Genomic DNA, 19,782 nt, shown 5'->3' with positions numbered 1-19,782 from the left:
TACTGTGATGCCAAGATATTTTGTGTCAAAAGAACATGTTCTACTACTATTTACACTTACTAAATTCACAAATAATGCTGGCTAAAATACATTTCAGAAAGCTGCATATTTCTATATTATTATAGTTACATAAAATTATAAACTGGGCTCATTCTGAACTACTACTGTTACTTATTATTGTGCTGCAGGAAGAGTGACTCCAGAGTGAATCTTCCTCATGTGCAATATTGGATTATTTTAAGTGTTAACGGAAGATTACATGCACAACATTTTAAAGTTTTAAAATGTAATGAAGTAACGCATTCATTGGGGTGCTGCAATGACATCAGCCTCCCTGTAGTCATAAAAGTTATAACATAATGAGAAGTTGAAAGTTGAAAAATAGGTTTGGGGAAAAAGTTACAATATTGTGGAAATAAAGTCAAAATATTATGAGGATAAAGTTAATTAGTTACAAAAAGAAATTTTCTGATGATTATCGAAGAAAAAATTTAGAGGCCAATGAATAATAGGCTCTTTTTCACATATATCACAATTCTGAGATGCAGGTTTTTTAAAGTATATATAACCTCTTAGCATATCTATATATATTGGTTTAGAAAATATCAAAGTGGGTTTTGCATTCCTTCAGTTTTCAATATATGGACCTCATTGGAAAACGGTGGACACCCCTAGTATAATTGGAAATAACCAGCAAACACAACAAAAACAATACCTATATTAACCGATATCTCATTTTTATGCCAGTATTGGTCAGCCGATATTATCGGATATCTCAATCGGTTACCTTTTTTGTTTTGGTTGTGTATTTTTATGATACATACATTTATAATGTACTAGAGACAGCAACATTAGCCTGTAGTTCACCCATTTCACCATCAGGGGAGCTCTACACAGCTCCACAGAAGCACTGTAAGCTTTTTCTAATGGAGTAAATATTTCTCCACAATTTTCCCTGTACTTTTCCCCATCTGACTGTTTAACTCTATCTGTGGGTTTTGATAAATCTGGATTAGTGTCCTGTATTTTGACTGTGTGCCCCTATCGTGCTGTAGTTAGTGTAAGCGGTTTTCCAGAATGCTAATGAGATGGGATTTATCGAGGGTAAATAGTCTTATTATATTGACTTTCATTTAATATTTGTATTTCTCTGCAGCTCCCAGATGGCACCTGGCTATGCGGTTGCAGTGATGGGTATCGACTTTACCCTTCGTTACTTCTATAAGGTTCTGTTGGACCTGCTTCCTATCTGCAACCAGGACAAGGGCAACAAGATCAGGTAGCTAGATGATGGATCGAGTGTTGCTCATTATGTCCTCCTTGTGTTGCTTTCCTTCATACTTTACATTTTGAGTTTTACAAAAAGGTTCTTATCAAATTTAAGTTTGTTTTCTGCATCACTGAATTCACAAGACGCTGCAAGTAAAGAAAAATGAAAAAGGAGATAAGCTGATTATCTTGCCATTCATTTTGGAGATGAGCCTTTCTGCATCATCTGCCTCACATACTTTCTATAGGGTTCTGCCTCTTTTTTTTTCTTTCACTCTCTCCTCCACATAGTACCCCCCTCGTTGTCTTTCTACCCCCAGCCGCCACTCCTTTTAGGTTCTTTCTGTTGCTGTTCAGAGGCCATATAAAACAGGATTAACACCCAGAGAGGCTGGGGAGTAGAGAGGAGTAGGATTTGACAGGATGAGTGCAATTAGGCCTTGGGTCCAACATAACTTCTATTCCTTTAAACTGGATATGTCCATTCTCTTTCTAAAATGATCTGTATATGTATGTATGTGTCTTGTAGGTGCTTTATAATGGAGGACAGAGGTTACCTGGTTGCACACCCCACTCTCATTGACCCTAAAGGCCATGCCCCTGCTGAGCAACAGCACATCACACACAAGGTAAAGCACCCAGAATCACAGAGAGGATGTTTATGACACACAAAATATACAATGCAATCAATCATCGTGTTAAAAATCAATACTGTACTGAAAATGTAGCATTTGATCGCCAGAACAACAGGTTTATTGCAGGTTTGAATTATCTCACAACACTCACAATAATTCCTAATAAAAACACGGGCTTCTTTTGCGGGCGTTACCTATACAAAGCTGAAACTCCACTCAGAACCCCCTGACGTCACTTCCTGTCCACCTCTCTTATAGGGAACACATTTATAGTAACACACACGAGCATGAGTCTTATTATGAGTGTGAAGTTGACTATAGGGGTATTATTTCATGTCTAGAGGGCTCTAAGAATGTCAAAATTATCTAGAAGTTTGTTTTTATGCTATGAAAGTATTGCATTTATAAATAAGGAATCCGACTGAACACGGCACAGCGGTCTAGTGGTTAGCGTGCAGACCTCACAGCTAGGAGATCTGAGTTCGATTCCAACTTCAGCCATCTCTGTGTGGAGTTTGCATGTTCTCCCCGTGCATGCGTGGGTTTTCTCCGGGTACTCCGGTTTCCTCCCACATTCCAAAAACATGCTAGGTTAATTGGCGACTCCAAATTGTCCATAGGTATGAATGTGAGTGTGAATGGTTGTTTGTCTATATGTGCCCTGTGATTGGCTGGCGACCAGTCCAGGGTGTACCCCGCCTCTCGCCCGAAGACAGTTGGGATAGGCTCCAGCACCCCCCGCGACCCTCGTGTGGAAAAAGCGGTAGAAAATGAATGAAAGAATGAATCCGACTGAACAGAAATTCACTAATCACGGTCGGGCCTTATAGGGCAAACAATTTTATTGATTAATATTCTGATGATACTGTTGATTGTTTTCCTATATTGCACCTTTAACATATGTTACCCACTCCACTGTGTTTTTTTCAATGCCAGGAGCCGCTGGTTGCCAATGACATCCTGAACCACCCCAACTTTGTGAAGAAGAACCTGTGCAACAGCTTCAGCGATCGCACAGTGCAGCGCTTCTACAAGTTCAACACCAGCATACTGGTGAGAAATGAATGGCTGCTTTAAATATGATGTAACACCGCCATCTTGTGGTCATCTGCAATTGTGAAATAACACATCTAGAGTAGGGATTCTCAATTATGTGTGTAATTGATTTGGAATACTCCTAATAATATGTATTTACTTACCTATACAAACGACTGAACGAGTGCCTAGCAAATTTTATGAGTAGTCCCCGTGTCTTCCTCAGGGCGACCTCACCAACCTTGTCCACGGCAGCCATTGCTCTAAGTATCGTCTGACCAGAATACCTGGCACTAACGCCTTTGCCGGTATCGTCAACGAGACGTGCGACTCTCTGGCGTTCTGCGCCTGCAGCACCGTGGACCGCCTTTGTCTCAACTGCCACAGGTACCTACTGATGTGATGCATTTTATTATCATTTGGATATGGATAATATAAACTAACATTTTTATTTTTATTTTTTACATTTCAGAATGGAGCAGAATGAGTGTGAATGCCCGTGTGAGTGCCCTCTAGAGGTCAATGAGTGTACTGGCAACCTCACCACTGCTGAAAACAGGTTAGTGAAGAGTACCCGATTTTTTGTTTTTTTATTATACATAAAAGGCAGAACATATACTTGGATCTCTGCAGCCTCTTTAGAGGCGACCTGCCTTAATATTGTCAGATTTGATGAGGTGCATCAATTTAATATTGTCAATCCAGAAGATTTTTATGAATAAAGGAAAAAAAGTGTATTTTTTTTTTAATCAGAATTTATCAGATTGAAACTGATTCTACAATGTTTACCATTCAATTTTAAAGGTAATTGCCATTTTGGTTTTAGAACCGACATCCCAGTGATTACACACGATCATGTTCATGGTTTAGTCACATGATTCCACATGGATGTGTGTGCATTTTCCGACATGGCAATCAAGCCATTGCTTTGTGCGTGTGCTTTATATAAATGTCAGATCTGTACGCTGCTGGCATGGCGTACAGTGCTCTGACTGTCTCCATCTTTCTTCTATTGTTTCTGTCAATACGTCCGTCATTCCGTGTCTCACATCTCTGCTTTCACCCACCTCCTTTCATCAAGCAGTGACAGCCTTTGACAGCACATCAGCCTTTCAAGTGACAAAATCCACCCTCGTTTCAAGAAGACGCGCAATTACTATTGTGTCATTGTTAGATTTTCCTCTTGTTTAAAGTAACAGTGAGTTTTGTGTCATCAATTTACACGGAAAAGCCCCACCGGAGTCAGTACTTGCTAAATGTACTGTGTTCTGTGTTTTACAGAAATCCAAGCTGTGAGGTACATCAAGAGCCCATCAGTTTGAACGTGATTGATACCAGTCTGCAGGACTCGCTGCCTCAGTGTATCAACACCCGCTGCAGTCAGAGATACACCAGCAGGTAAACATTGCACATCAATGCAATGAATAATCTTATAGTTTCACAATAACGAATAACAAACACCAACTAAAACCTATGTCTGCATCACAGTGCCACCTAGTGACCATGCATCAAAATAGTTTTAACAGTAGTCCTAATAATACTGTGTGTTGTTTCAGTGACTGTTTCGGTGTTTTGGACTGTGAGTGGTGCATGGTAGACAGCGATGGTAAGACCCATCTGGATAAGCCGTACTGTGCCCTTCAGAAGGAGTGTTTCGGGGGCATTGTTGGTGCAAAGAGTCCCTATGTGGACAGCATGGGCATCCTCGGTGAGTAAATTCATGCCCACATATGATAATAATAGTACTTGGCTTGGGTTTACACAACAGCAAACACAAGCACATACTGTATATTCTTGTAAATCAGAGAAATGGAATAGCTGCAAGCAGTTCTTTTCCCGTAGATTTTAGTTTTCTGAAAAAAGATTGGTCATCTGCCTGCAGTTCGGTATTTTTTTTTTTCCTGCTCACAAAGAACGGAAGTACAAAATGTACCTGCAGTACAGCAATTGATGTGTACTGTATGCTTTCTAACAACCTCTAATTCCCTCCCTTTTTTTCCTCCCACCCTTCCTTCCTTCTACAGACGAAGAGGTGGCATCTCTGAACATGATCAAGAGTGCCCCCGTGGGTCCGGTTGCCGGGGGTATTATGGGATGCATCATGGTGCTGGTACTGGCTGTGTATGCTTACAGACACCAGATCCACAGGCGCTCGCACCAGCACATGTCGCCACTGGCAGCGCAGGGTACGAATAATAATAATAACAATAACAATAGACCCAAAAGCATCATCTATATGTAGTGTTCCTTATGAAGATGACTGCCAAAGTAAGGCATGGACTGTGGTGTGTAAAATGGGCAATGGTTTGTCTCGAAAACAGTGGTGTCAAAAATTGTGGCCTGTTTTTTATGGCTTAAAAGTGCTCTGAAGTGTTAATGCATTAGCGGGGAGTGGCATCGTAAACGTATAAATACATTGTTGGGATTGGGTGCTGGGGATTATATAAAGTATGTCTATTTGTGGAAATATTTTTCAGTATATGGGTTGGACACCACTTTTATTTAACCTTCCTCTTGTGTTAGCTTTCTGGTATCACCTCTTATGTTAACGAGTCGGTTTTGACCCATGAATTAAATTGGCTATAAAATACACTAAAAACAATAAGTTACCATCAAATTTGCTTCTCATGTCTTGGTTACCTTCTTAGGCTTCCTCATCCATGAAAATGTTGGTTTTAATTTAATTTTAATTTAATTTAATTTTTGGTGTGGGCATATAGGCCTTTTTTTTGTCCCTATACCCCTCGATTTCAATTTCCAAAAATGGTAAGATGAACCTCAAAAGAATCATATTAATAAATTGAAGGTTCTTTTGTTACATGGCTATTACTGAGGGATATAGAACAGCTTCACCACCAGCAACCTCTTCATCTGACTCGCGTCATCTGTCTTCTGGATCATACTCCAAGTTGTCCTCCTGCTCATCTCAATGGCTATGCTGGTCTGTCCTCGCCCTCATTGTCACCAAAAATTTGGTCCAGATCTTGGTTCACTGTACTTCTTATCATTCTTTCCATGATCCAAAGTGTAAATGTGAAATCAGCCACTCAAAGGAGTGAATTCACCTCACATATCTGGACATTTTTTTTCTGCTGGTATACTGGAAAAGTGGTCAAAATGAGAATCCACTGAAGCTTACATGATGAGAAGAGGAGCTGGTTGTCATTGTGTTGGCTAATTGTGCACTTATGATTTCAGTTTCGGCTCAAAATATTGTTTTATAATCATATTATTATAACCGGGTCGAAACCGACCCTAACAATACGGTGGTCATAATTTCAACCAGACCATTTTAAAATTTAGTAAAAATATTTTTTTTGGTTTTATTTTGTTGAAATAGTTTTCCTGACAAAGTTAAAAAGCCTTGATGCAATAAACAAATGTTATGTGATTCTTTTTATGCATTAAAATGTAAAACGGGTCGGTGCCGACCCTAACACAAGAGGAAGGTTAAAAGATATACTGTCAAATTTTCAGTACATAATTAAATCCATTTTATTATTGCTTGTCCATTTCAAAGTCCAAGTTTGATCTACATTAAAGCATTGTGACTCTACTCTCCTATTTCAATGTTACTCCAGAATTGTCAGTGAGAATGTCCAACCTGGATAACGACAGAGATGAGAGGGATGACGACAGCCACGAGGACAGAGGCATAAGTAAGTTATCGTGTTTGTCATGAAAATGACAAATTATGCAGCCACAGTAACTGATAATTAACCATGTTATGTTTATGGTTCTTACATTCAGTCAGTAATACTCGCTTTATTGCTGCGGTGATCGAGAGGCACACTCACACACCAGAACGGCGACGGAGGTATTGGGGAAGATCTGGCACGGAGAGCGATCACGGTAAGTCTTTCATCTCTCACTGGCACATCTTAGTCAGCTTGGACCCAAACCGCTTAGTTGCCCTCGAATTTGAATTATTTATACCGTACACGGGCTACGTCTAATGCCGCACAGTTAAGCGTCATGTGCATTAGTGGTGGAGTTGGGGGAGGGGTTACAAACACCGCCTCTTCTCTGCAAGTGAGGTTTCAGCAGCTGGATTGAAAGATTATGGTGGAAAACCACAAAAATTCCGAACTATAAAAGTTCAAAACCGGGAATACTGTCGCTCCCCGCTTTTTCCCAGGAGTTATGTAACACTAAAAATATGATTTTTAACACACTGCTCACTTCAACTCTTCCAAAGCCTCCTGTTAGCATGACACCGATGTTCTTCTCTAATTTTGAATCAACATTTGCTTTATGGCTTCTCACTTTGTCCTTCTTCCACACTCGATTTGAAACCCTTTAAGTTTAGCCTCCAATTTATTTATTACCTAGGTAATAAATAAATGAAGCTATTAAGCTAGCATGCTATGCTTAAAGCCACGGCCGTCTCTTGTGTCCCTGCAGTGATCCCATAAGCCTATGTATGATAGCTGCGTGGAGTAAACAAAGACTAATAGGAGCGTAAAGGTTACTATAGGGGTGTTATTTCTTGTCTAAAGGACTCAGGGTTTCATACAGGGTTTCTATGCTCTAAATTCAATTTATTACCGTAATATTGAATCCTGCCTCACGTCATTTATCATGGAAAGGTCTGGAACCAATTAACCACGATAACAGAGTCGCCCCTTGATGACATCATCAGTGGTTCACTCTCAAAAATAAACATTTTTTTAGTTGTTTTATCTATATATAAATGTATAAATCTACTACATCATTACTACATCATCTTTGAATGTGTCTTTTGAATGTTTGGATTTTAGTTCATTTAGCCCCTTTTATGCTTGAAAATGCTTAATTTAGGCAAAAATACTTTTAAAAATCCGGGATAGAGTGAAGGCGCAAAATTCGAAGTGTGAAGTGGCGAGGGACGATTGTATTATGCTTTTAAGTAAGTCCTCTTCAGAGGGCTTTACCAGGCATCTTCAGAGGGCTTTACCAGGCACTCCTGGCTCATTCTGTCCATCTATCACAGCTCAGAGGGTCGTTCTCCCAAAGCGCTTTGTCGATCTCTCCAGGCTAACACGAGAGATGAGGGTGGATGGATCGCTCCATTCACGTGGGCTCCTCCCGCCCACGCAAGGCATCACTCCAACCGCTAGTTGTTGTGTAACCTGCGGTGACTGAGAACAATGATGAATATGAAGAGTGGGCTAAAGCGAATCAGTCGGCTGCGTGTTGGCACAGCATGCAGCCATGAAGAAATAAACATGTTGTATAACAGACGATGAGAACATCTTAATGGAAGCCAAGTAGGGCGATGCCTGCCATTTCCGGTAATTACATAGTTCTTGGTACCATACTCTCCCTGTATGTTCTTGACAATACCCTTCCTCCGTTGCTCATACTCAGCTGCTCCACATTCATTCAGTGATGGTGACACTCAATCCAAAGTTCAATGGCTCAAGGACACTTTGATGCACCACAGTCGCCCCCAAGATGCACAAATGATGAAAGATAAGAAGTATGAGTGCAACACAAAGGCCGAGAGAAAAGGACAGAGTGGAAGATGATTGTGAAATAATAGAGTGGGGGTGGTAGTCCAGCAGGGATTCAACAAACGCATTACTAAGTCGACACTTTCAAGTTGCTGCCTCCGTCCAAGGTCAAAGGTCTCTTCCTACACTCACTGACTTGGTGTGATCTGGTCGGAATGTTCTAAAAAAGGACTACTTCTTTGTGGTGGCTTTAATTTCACACCTAGATTAATGGAGGTCTATCAGCCTGGAAAAGGTCATTAAGTCATTTCTAAGGCTTTGGGACTCCAGCAAACCACAGTGAGAGCCATTACCAACAAATGGTTGAAAACATGGAACAGTGGTGAACCTTCCCAGGAGTGGCCTCCTCCAATAGGTCACACAGGACCCCACAACAACATCCAAAGAACTGTAGACCTCAGTTAAGGTCATGACTCCACCATGAAAAAGACATTGGGCCAAAACGGCATGAATGCCAGAGTTCCGAAATGAAAACCACTGCTGAACAAAAGAACATCAAGGCTCATTTTTGGCCAGAAAGCATCTTGTTGATCGCCAAGACCTTTGGGAAAATACTCTGGAACTTGGAACTATTTAGAAGATGTGTTTCAGAAAAAGACAATCATACCGACAGTAAAATATGGTGGTGGTAGTGTGATGGTCTGATGCTGTTTTGCTGCTTCAGGGCCTGGAACACTTGCTGTGACTAATGGAACCACAAATTCTGCTGTCTCCCAAATATCCTAAAAGAGAATGTCCGGCCATCTGTTGATGACCTCAAGCTGAAACTTGGCTTCTGCAGCAGGACAATGATGCAAAACACACCACCAAGTCCACCTCTTAATGGCTGAAGAAAAACCAAATCAAGACTTTGGAGTGGCCTAGTCCAAGTCCTGACCTAATTCCTATTGAGATGCTGTGTCATGACCACATTTACATTTGTTTGATGATCTGAAACATTTAAGTGTGACAAACATGCGAAAAGGAGTTACATTTATTTGGGTTACATACTAGTTGCCATTATAATTTGAACGTTTTCACAGAAATCCCATTTACCACTGGTTGTCCTCCCACTGCTCCAGTTAGCTGCCAGCCTGGCATGCCTTTCTAATCACCTCGGGCTGAATGTGTGTGGAAGAAGAGTAGCACATTGTTCATAAATATACATCTCTTCATTGTGTCGAAACATAAGGAACAAACATCCTGAGGATGCAGTTTAGTTGATAATATATGTTTTCATGTTCGTCTTTGTCACGTTTATAATCTCTCTCTCTCACTCCCACATTCCAAAAACATGCTAGGTTAATTAGCGACTCCAAATTGTCCATAGGTATGAATGTGAGTGTGAATGGTTGTTTGTCTATATGTGCCCTGTGATTGGCTAATGTTTCATTTCGTCTCTCCAGGCTATAGCACCATGAGTCCTCAAGAGGACAGCGAGAATCCACCTGGCAACAACGACCCACTTTCTGCGGGTGTGGATGTCAGTAACCACGACGACGACATGGACCTGGACACTCCTCCTCAGACGGCAGCCTTACTCAGCCACAAATACTACCCCTACCGACACACGCACACGCACCACCACCCACTGCACACGCACCACCTACAAGCGGCAGTGACCGTGCACAGCGTGGACGCCGAGTGCTGATCCTTGCCAGGGATAGAACTTTTAAAAAAATATATAGACTATGTGTACAAAACAGGTGCTTATTTCGACAGTGAGCACTGTCCATCCCTCATCATCACCATTTTTTTTTACCAAGTGTACATAATTTTACCCACACTGAAAATGACTAAATATACCGTTTATGTGACTTTGATTTCCGAAGGATTTTAAGACTTCTGGACTCGTTTTAAGAGCAACCTTGGAAACAACTATAGCACATTTGGAGACGTTCATTGGCACAACTACCGGCTAAAACCTGTGAACATGTTCCATTCTCATGCTGGAAGGCCAACACGGACACACAGCCGCCCCCAAGACTAACATCTTTAGTAGCCTGCCAAGCTCGCTCTCGTTATCACTACTGGAGGATTTTACCTGGGACTTCATCATGCAGTTTTTTTTTCTTCACATATCTGCAGGAATACAAAAACACTATCAATAGTTTAAAAACAAATATTTTTCTACTATTTATTCAAGATTGCTGGACAGAAACAACAGCTGCAGCCTGTCATGTGACGCGTGTCCACACACATCTGGATGGTTCGGTAAACATTGAGCCTTAATCACCTCCTGCGTGACAGCAGTTCAACTGTTTTTGTGTGTTCCTGCGAGACATCCACCATGAGGAACACCCTGATTCTGGACCGTTGGTGGCCTTTGGGATGCGGGAGTCAGAGCTAAACATACCCAGTTTTAGATATAGATGGATATTGGGTGTGTCCTGGATCCTCTAACAGTTCTGCTCAGTGGGAAAACACAGCATAATAGTGTTCCTTAGTAGAATGTACAGTATAAAGTTTATTAATGAATGAGAGGGAGAGATGCTGCTGCTGTACAGAGGAGACACCCATCTGTCAGCTCCTCTGTGATTAACCACTCAGAAGTGTGTGTGTGTGTGTGTGTGTGTGTGTGTGACTGTGTGTGTATGGGAGAGAGAGCTGGGATGCATTTGTGTATTTTTCCTGAAGATGGTATTACAGAGCATAGTTTAAATGATTGATTCATCCAACCGATGAAGAGTCCCAAGACCCCATATCCGCTCAGTGGTGTCGATTGTTTATCCGGTTTGGACTTTTAGGTACAAAAAAATGTCCTCATGATGTGTAAATACAGAACAGGGAGTCCGTTACACTCCATTTTTATCGTTGAGGCGACCTGATGATGCTCTGATGTTTGAGTGTGTGTTCATTGGTGTCTTACTATATTTTTGATGCCTTGGATATTTTTTTTTAGGTTTATTTTTGTTTAGGTCCATATTGGATGGAAGTCAGTACTTTTAAAAACTTACACACTTTTACAGGAGACTTAGTTTTTAAAGTTTTATTGTGTTTTGTGGAGGTATGGAAAGGATACGGTACATTTTTTTTTTTTGCAGCGATAGTGACTAAAGTAGAAAAAGAGTTGTATTCTGCTGTGAGCCCTCAATCTACTTTTATTTTTCTAGTATTCTCATCACCAACTGTGATCTTACCATCGACAAGCTATGAAGCAGTTTTGAGAATAAAGTCATAGAATTACGAGAATAAGGGAGTAACTTTGCGAGATAATAATAATAAAATGTCAAATTGCAAGCGTCCCTCACTATTGTGGTACCGTAAAGCATACAGCATCAAACCACTGGAACTCGCAGGAGGTCATTATATCGTCTGACGTCACACAGCTACTTAAAACTCAAAAGTACACATGTGTACCAATATGAGTTTAAAACACAACTTTAAAAGTTTTGCCATATTGCATTGCGTCAGGCTCTGCAATGACGTCAGCCTCCATCTCAGCTCCGGGCCTCTTCTGCCTCCCTCTGGTGGACAGACGCAACATTCCATTTTACTTTCTGTGCTGCTTGTACTCTGATAAATTACTTCCCCCTGACAAAATGCATTATGGGAAAACCATGTTGGTACATGTTTGTATACTTACTAGGTGTACATTTTGAGCGTTAAGCTGCTGTGTGATCGGTTCAGTGTTTGTCAGTTTATAAGATAACATTGTGACTCAGACTGTTATATTGAGTAGTGACTCTTGCAGTTTCCAATGGGTTCACAAGCTTGTTGTGAGTTTTTTTTATTTCAAAGCTCATGATTGGCTTCTAGTAACATTACATTGATGAGACGTATTCGATGATAATGTGGCTCCCATGTCAGTCATTATGTCATACTTATGTCTCAAATGTCTCAAATATTGGGTAATCCAAGTGTAAAGGTTATGTATTTCATGGCTGGAGGGCTCGAAAAATGTTTACGTAGATGGTCATAAACAGGTTTCCTATGCTCTAAACTACAAAAATATTCAATTTATAAATACGGGAATGGACTTAAAGAGGGAAGATTTACTACTTTTTTTCTTGTAATTTTAGATTTTTTTCTCTCCTTCATAGCCTTTCTCAATGAATGAACACTGTTACTTGTACTACTCATGTTTTGGGGGGGCTTCAGTTTCCTGGGAGGGTTTCGCCAGCCAACAAATAATGAATCATGTTGGTTAAGTTCTTTGTTCAAACAGACTGTAAGGGCATTTTCAATGTCTTTTAATTGTTTTACAAACTCATTTGGGCATTTAAAAAAAACTTTTATTTACAAAGTTTTTAAACAGTATTGACCAGCTGTTCTATATACAGTATATGTGTGTATGTATGTGTGTGTGTGTGTGTGTGTGTGTATACAGAAGTAACATAAATTCATGTACTGAAGGATGTACATCACCCCCCTCATGTATCATATAAAGTTATCAAATTGAGATTTATTGCAATGTGAATGTGATAAAATTCATTTTACACTTAAGTGCTTGTTCATTCTTTTATACCGTACCAGATCACGTCTCAGCCAGCATACTATACACATAAAACTCATCTATGAGGACAACACACGCCATGAAAAGTGAGCATTTATCCAAATGTATCTACTCAAATACACGATGCGTACATCCATCATGTCTCTGGACTTACTTAAGATGAGAGGCCAAGCGATGAGAACCTTGACATCAATAAATGTGTCAAAGCAATAGATAAATGTGCCAAAAACAGACTTCTGTCTAAAAGAGGCACAAAAATTCCTCACTTGACCACTGGAGGGCGCGCCAATAAGCTTATGGCAACCCAACTGATAACAGGATGAAATTTGATTTTTTTCTCGTAATATTTTGACTGTTCTGCTAAAATTACAGCTGTTTGTTTTTCATTTCTGCTGTTGTTTTTTCCAACCATTTCAACTTTTTTGTACATTTTTTCCTTAGAATAACTATTTTCCTAATTATTACTTAATTCCCATAATATTTTGACTTTGCTCAAGTAACATTTTCCGCAACCTAATTTTCCAAAAATTCCAACCTTGTTTATAATGATATTACAACTTGGAAAACATCTTTTTCCTTTAATATTTTAAAATTAATTTATTGATTTATGTCTTGTAAAATTACTGCAGATTTGTAAATGTTTGCTGTGTTCGAATAAAATGTAGATAGAATGAATATAGCGTTAGTTATCGCCCTTATATCCATTTTTGCTTAGACAATAGAAAGTGTTTGAATGTGCTGAAGAAGAAATGTTCCCGTGACCCTAATCAGAGACCCCCAGCGACCCCCAAGTCCTGGAGGTGCCTAGATGCCCCAACAGCAACCCTGCAGATGTTCATGTTAATCCTGCAAGAATGCGTCAAGATAAGAACTCATAAAATAATAAAAGTAATCACTCTCACATATACACACACACATAGACAAACAAATACAGCTCGTGCAACTGCCTTCTCCCCCCCCCCCCCCCCCCCCCCTTAGAGTTGCTCGACCATGTAAAAGAGAGGAGTGTGAACTGCATATTCAGAGTGGAGCGGCATGTCACTGGGTATGTGGTTTCACTCTCCTCGCTGCGAGCAACCTTGAATATTGTCTGTCTCTTCTGTATTTCTGCATTTAAGTATTTTTAAAAGTGTCACAGGAGTTTGAACCTGACATGCTGCTGTTGTTTTTCATTTCATTGTTACATAAAAACTTATATTTTTTTCTCTAATTAACCTAGCATGATATTTTTGTATGTGGGAGTAAGCTGCATACAAACTGTGAGGCTACTATTTAGCAACTCATTTGAACTAACTGCTCATAACCCGCTGACCACTTTGACATAATCAATTATTTGGATGTATTTAATACTTCCAATGTAAACATTTGATTTCATGGATTGAAACACCCAAGTCATACTGGGTTTGATACCTTATTTCAAACACAATAAGAAAGATTTGTCTCTTTTAGGAGACAGAAAGTACAGAGAGACAAAGTGTTCATCCTTGAGGCTGACAGTAGAGTCACTCTCTCTGTCTCAATGACTCCTTAAGTGCGTTTTAAACCGCATTAGACGGTCAGCATCCATTTTCAACCACTGGTCGCCAAACTAACCTCCGGGCTGTTTCTCCATGTCTCAGCTCCACATCGAAGACGATATGCTCCCTATAAGTGCCGAGGACTTATACAGGAAAGTCATCCCTGTGTTGTTTTGTCAATTTACAAATACAGTAAACCTTGGATATATCGGAAATTCGCTCACAACGGACAGATAAAAAAGAACCGATTTTTCTGTAATGCATTTCCAATAAAAATTCATTGCATTTCTCGGATTTTTTATAACGGATTTCGCCTATTTCGGACAAAATCTCCGGTCCCGTTCCAATGCATTTCCATTAAATTTCCCTTGCATATATCGGATGGCCGCATCGTTATGCTAATCTTGTTGATGTCACTGGCTATTGTCTTTCTCCCGGCTCCAGATTTAGGACAAATATAAAAGTGAGTGACGTCAATAATACTAGCACAGCAGTGAATGAGATCTTAACCTCACTATTGGAAATAACGTAGGCCTGACGAGCGTAACAGGGCCTAGCTTAATTAACAATTTGTTATGCTCAGAGTCCAATAAAGTTAAATTCTCATTACCTTACGTCTCTTTTCATTGCCCAGTCCAGGTACATTGGAAACATAGTCAAGGAAGTGCCTTTTTATAACGGATAAAATCCGATTTACGCATATACCGGATATAAATCCGATATATGCGTAAAACGGACATTTTCCGGTATACACATATAACGGATTTCGCTTATATCGGACAAAACCAGTGGGAACAATTGAATCCGATATATCCAAGGTTTACTGTAATTAAAAAATATATATATTTATTTTTCCTCATTACTTGGCTCAACAACTCTCATATGCTCTTTACTCGCTACTCACCTTGCCCTCCCAACTACAATGGAGCCTATCAGATAATGGAGCTGGCCATTGTTTTCCAACTCCACCACCTCAAGAAGAGGAAGCCTGATGCAAAAAATTTATTTTGTAAAAGGACAACTTGCGTACAGAAAGAATAAAAGAGTACACATAATATTGTAGTGTTACATTCGGCAAAGCGCCAAATTTATATAATGCTCAAAGTTAGTGCAATCAACAGCGATGATGTATTGGAAGATTAAAGGGTTAAGTGGGTTCCATCCATAATCCTCAAGGTCCTTTTCACTTCACCTTTTCAGATCCTTTATACAACAAAAGTTGTATGGTGATGGAAACTGAAACTTTTAAAAACAGGTCTTAGTGTGACCAGTTGAAAATCTTTATTTATTCTTTATTTATTCTTAATTTATTCTTTCTTTTTTCGACAGCAGAGGATGTGCACGTGATTGAGGATGTCCGATCCAATTCAGTAATGATGCAACTTAGAGCTACTGTTGTGCGTCTTGGTCAACATAATGAGCTTGACAACGCTTCTCCAATCCAGTGTACATGTACTGTGACAGAGCGTAGACCAGGGGTGGGCAAACTTTTTGACTCGCGGGCCGCATAGATATGACAAAATTTACGGGGGGGGGGGGGGCAGACTATATATTTTACACGTAACAGTCCACCTGGTATTATTGTATCTGTAAAATTGTCATGCAATCTGCTATTATTATTTATTATTTTATATTTATATTTAAATATTTAAAAAATAATAAAATATTATAATAATTACAATAAAATTAAAATAATAATTATTATATTATTATTATGTAAAATATGCAAATATAACAATAATATTATATATAATTAATATAATAATTAGCATTAATATAATAATTAATTATAATAATAATATATATAATCATAATAGTTCTAATAATAATAATAATTATTATTATTATTATGTGCTTGTGTCCCTTTTTTCAGGAGGACTTTGTAAACAACAGACCATGTCAAAAAACGAAATTGATAAAACCATCAAAAGGTTGGCTCAGGCCATGATGCCAGGTTGTATGTTGAGTTTAAATGAAATACTTTGGAAAGATTGGGCGGGCCGTATTCAAACACTTGGCGGGCCGGATGTGGCCCCCGGGCCGTAGTTTGCCCACCCCTGGCGTAGACACATTACTTCCATAACTCAAATTCTCAACCCAATTATAGGAACAGTATTCAAATTATGCTTTTAATGGGTTTTAACATCTGAATATGCAATTCTATGAACTCATTTAGCATGTCTTACCTTTCTCACTAAGAGAGTCATTCCCGAAGTCCTGTGCTGCCATTGGCTGGTCTATGATGCAACACAGAACAAAATAGAAATCAGTCTACATATATTTGTTTTTATGAACACTAAACTCATCACTCATACACCTGACAAGTATACAAACAAATTAAACCCTTTAAAGCTTTCCCTTAATGCATTGTGTCTGAGTAATGCATTCATTGGTGTGCTGCAATGACGTCAGCCTCCCTCTGGGCTCTGAGTTCCAGGCTCCTCTGGCTTTCTCTGGCGGACAGAGGTAGAATTGCCACACCATCATCAATTTACTATGCTGCTTGTCCTCAAACAAAATGCAATATGGGACAACTTAAAAATGTTGGGTTTTTCTGCATTGCAAACATGTATTAGTACATGTTTGTACATTTCTGAGGTTTTCCTTTTGGATGTTATTTATACCTATTGGATGGATCTCCCGTATTTTCCCCTTCTTCCCCGTAGCTCTCCCACTGAAATAATTTCCTGTACATTTTCAGGTGACAATGGTGAATGGTGATTTTGTTAAGCATGATCATGAATTTTGGTTCTGTGTGAGCGTGTAAGGGTATGGGGAATCAAACCAGCGATCTTACTGCTCAATAATCCCACAGCACAGCTCTCATGATCACAGAATGTCCTTGCCTTCCCCCCTTTACTGTCATTATTACTCCACTTGTCTTTGCCAAGCAGGCCCAGTAAATTAGAGCACAGTGCTGTGTGTCCAAGAACCCTTGGGTCATTTCAGTCTCTGCTCTGCCAGCAAGTACAGCAGGCATGCACTCGCAGCATATTTCTCAGCCCCAGTTTTCCAAACCGATCTGGATGGCGTGATCATGTGAAAAAAAAAGTGTTGCATCCAATCTTTCTAAAGCATTTTGACAGAGAGAACTTTACATTTGTTCAATTGGGTTTTGTTTGGAATATGTGGAGAACTCCTGACAAGTTGGGTGTCCTTACTCGCCATTTTGCGGCTTCACTCTATCATGGCTTTAAAAAAAATATATATACTAATAAATCATGCTGTTTCGTGGTAGAATATGGTCTATTATTGGTCACAAATATGCATATTTATTTATTTTTTGCTTAAATTAAACATTTTCAAGCATACACATAGCTAAAATAGTAACACAAAGATGTATGTAGTATTCTACACTGGTCACTAGGTGAGACACACAAGCACCAGACTTGATCGCCGGAAAAACAGGCTTTTATTGCAGATTTGAATTATCTGGCAACAGGCACAATAATCCCATAAACGGACTACTGTTGCAGCTGTAACCTATGCCAGGCTAAACATCAACTTTGAACCTGTGACATCACTTCCTGTCCATACCACAGGAACCCATTTATCACAACAGACACCAGTACAAGTCTTATGTATGTCTTAAATGGCTTATTTTCCGTTATTATGTCTACTATATTCAGTGATAAGAATGTAAAAGTGACTATAGGGGTGTTATTTCATGTCTAGAGTGCTCTAATAATCTTAAAAAGCATATTTAGAAGGTTGCAAGGTTTATCATACCCTTTCATTCCATTCCATTTTCTTTCGCTTATCTGGGTCGGTGGCAGTCGCAGGGTCAGCAGTCTCAGTGGGGAAGCCCAAACTTCCCAGTCCACGGCCACCTCCTTCACGTCCACCAGGGGGGTACCAAGGCAAGGTTCCCAAGCCAGCTGTGAGACATAATCCCTCCAGCTTGTCCTGAGTCTGCCCGTAGTTCTCCTCCTGGTAGTGATGTATATTAAAGTGATATTGTTAATATTATGAATATGCAAATTGGTTAGGAAATAACTTTCAGTTTTCCTTGCAATGTCACACACTCTGGGTACCCATTTCAGGAGACCGACCATATACTAAATAAGATGCAGGATTGAATTACTACTACACAGGTTTGAGAGTATGAACACAGTAATGAGGGCATACAATAGATTGGACAGGAGACTCTGATTATTGCCCCCCTCTGTGTTCAGGTCAGCCGTTTTTAATAGGTCACAAATGCCTTAATCACTTCCCAAGGAAATGATCACAGACAGAGTGATCAATTATGAGCTCACAGCTCTGCTACAACAAAAGGGAGGCAGTGACATGTCCGTGTTTCCATCCTATCCAGTACACAGCACAACCGCTGTGGATGTACACACACACAGATCCATGTTAACTATCAACTCCCACACACAAGAACCACTTTGCCACTCAGGGTTCACCCTCAGCTCCTTCCCTCCTCTCCTCTCCCCACCCGGACGCCCACCAAGCTCATCCCAGGTGCCGTTCCGCCACTCCGCTCACCCACGCCTTCACGCTCTCAGTCCCAGCACACATTTTCCTCTCTGTACTCCCACCCACTTCAAAACGCTATGAATCGATGGCTGACATGCTGAAACACTGTCAGTGCTCTGGGTTGGAAAAACCAGTGAGGGACCAACATCGTTTTTCTACTTCATTTGAGAAGCATGAGCCAATGATACAGGGTTTAATTTATCCCAACATCCGGAAAGATGCAGTTTGTGTGATGATTCAGGTGGATTTACTTTATGCTGTCAGGGGACAGTGTCAAAAAACATTAATGACTCTCTCATAGGAATGATTTTCAGGATTCATGCATTTTAAAAATCAGTCTGTGTGACAGACAAGTGCTTGCCATCTTGTCACAGAAGTACTGCTCAGTGATTCATGTCGCCCAATCTGTCAGCACTCACAAATAGATGGGCTGTTGCTGTTTAATATTCCTGTTTGGACATAATAGCAGCATAGCGATTCTTGTTTAGAAACACGTGAAATGTGAATATAGTTGCGTGAATGTCCAGGAGCTGATGCAACTACACTAAACGTACCCATACTTGCCATTACAACATCAAACTTGTTGCAATAAATTGGATTTCCCAAATATTACAAATCAAATCCAAAGCAATACATGTTCTCTGCAAACAGATCTTGATATAGTGAGTTATGACAGTTATCTTGTTTGTTGTTGACATTTAATTGTTGTTTACAGATGATGTCATCTGCATGTCGCACTATACGGTGTTGTGTTTCATCCTTGTTTCATTGGAATCACACGCATCTATCCCTACCCCGCCCACACACCCTGCTGTGGAAACCAAAGCCAAATGCACGTTAACGTGGGTGACTGTACGGAACCCGACTGTGTTCCAGTCCACTCATAAAGATAGTCCGTTAAGAGTTCATCTACT

At 39.9% G+C, this 19,782-nt stretch overlaps 1 protein-coding gene across 1 annotated transcript in view; it reads left to right on the top strand.

Annotated features, from left to right (window-relative positions):
• cachd1 (cache domain containing 1) overlaps window positions 1–12,825 on the top strand; it is a 67,287-nt gene extending 54,462 nt beyond the window's left edge. The window contains exons 17-27 of the mRNA XM_058073793.1: window positions 1,157–1,279; window positions 1,799–1,898; window positions 2,841–2,957; window positions 3,166–3,326; window positions 3,412–3,498; window positions 4,221–4,337; window positions 4,496–4,647; window positions 4,964–5,125; window positions 6,521–6,598; window positions 6,690–6,791; window positions 9,820–12,825. Coding sequence (XP_057929776.1) covers window positions 1,157–1,279; window positions 1,799–1,898; window positions 2,841–2,957; window positions 3,166–3,326; window positions 3,412–3,498; window positions 4,221–4,337; window positions 4,496–4,647; window positions 4,964–5,125; window positions 6,521–6,598; window positions 6,690–6,791; window positions 9,820–10,064 — 1,444 coding nt within the window. The 3' untranslated portion in view covers window positions 10,065–12,825. The remainder of the gene's footprint in view (window positions 1–1,156; window positions 1,280–1,798; window positions 1,899–2,840; window positions 2,958–3,165; window positions 3,327–3,411; window positions 3,499–4,220; window positions 4,338–4,495; window positions 4,648–4,963; window positions 5,126–6,520; window positions 6,599–6,689; window positions 6,792–9,819) is intronic.
• Window positions 12,826–19,782: the final 6,957 nt, after the last annotated feature.

The sequence above is a fragment of the Doryrhamphus excisus genome, chromosome 5, assembly GCF_030265055.1.
Source record: "Doryrhamphus excisus isolate RoL2022-K1 chromosome 5, RoL_Dexc_1.0, whole genome shotgun sequence".
Taxonomy (NCBI): Eukaryota; Metazoa; Chordata; class Actinopteri; order Syngnathiformes; family Syngnathidae; genus Doryrhamphus; species Doryrhamphus excisus.
Note: the sequence above shows the minus strand (reverse complement) of the source record. Positions and strands in the feature narration are given on the sequence as shown.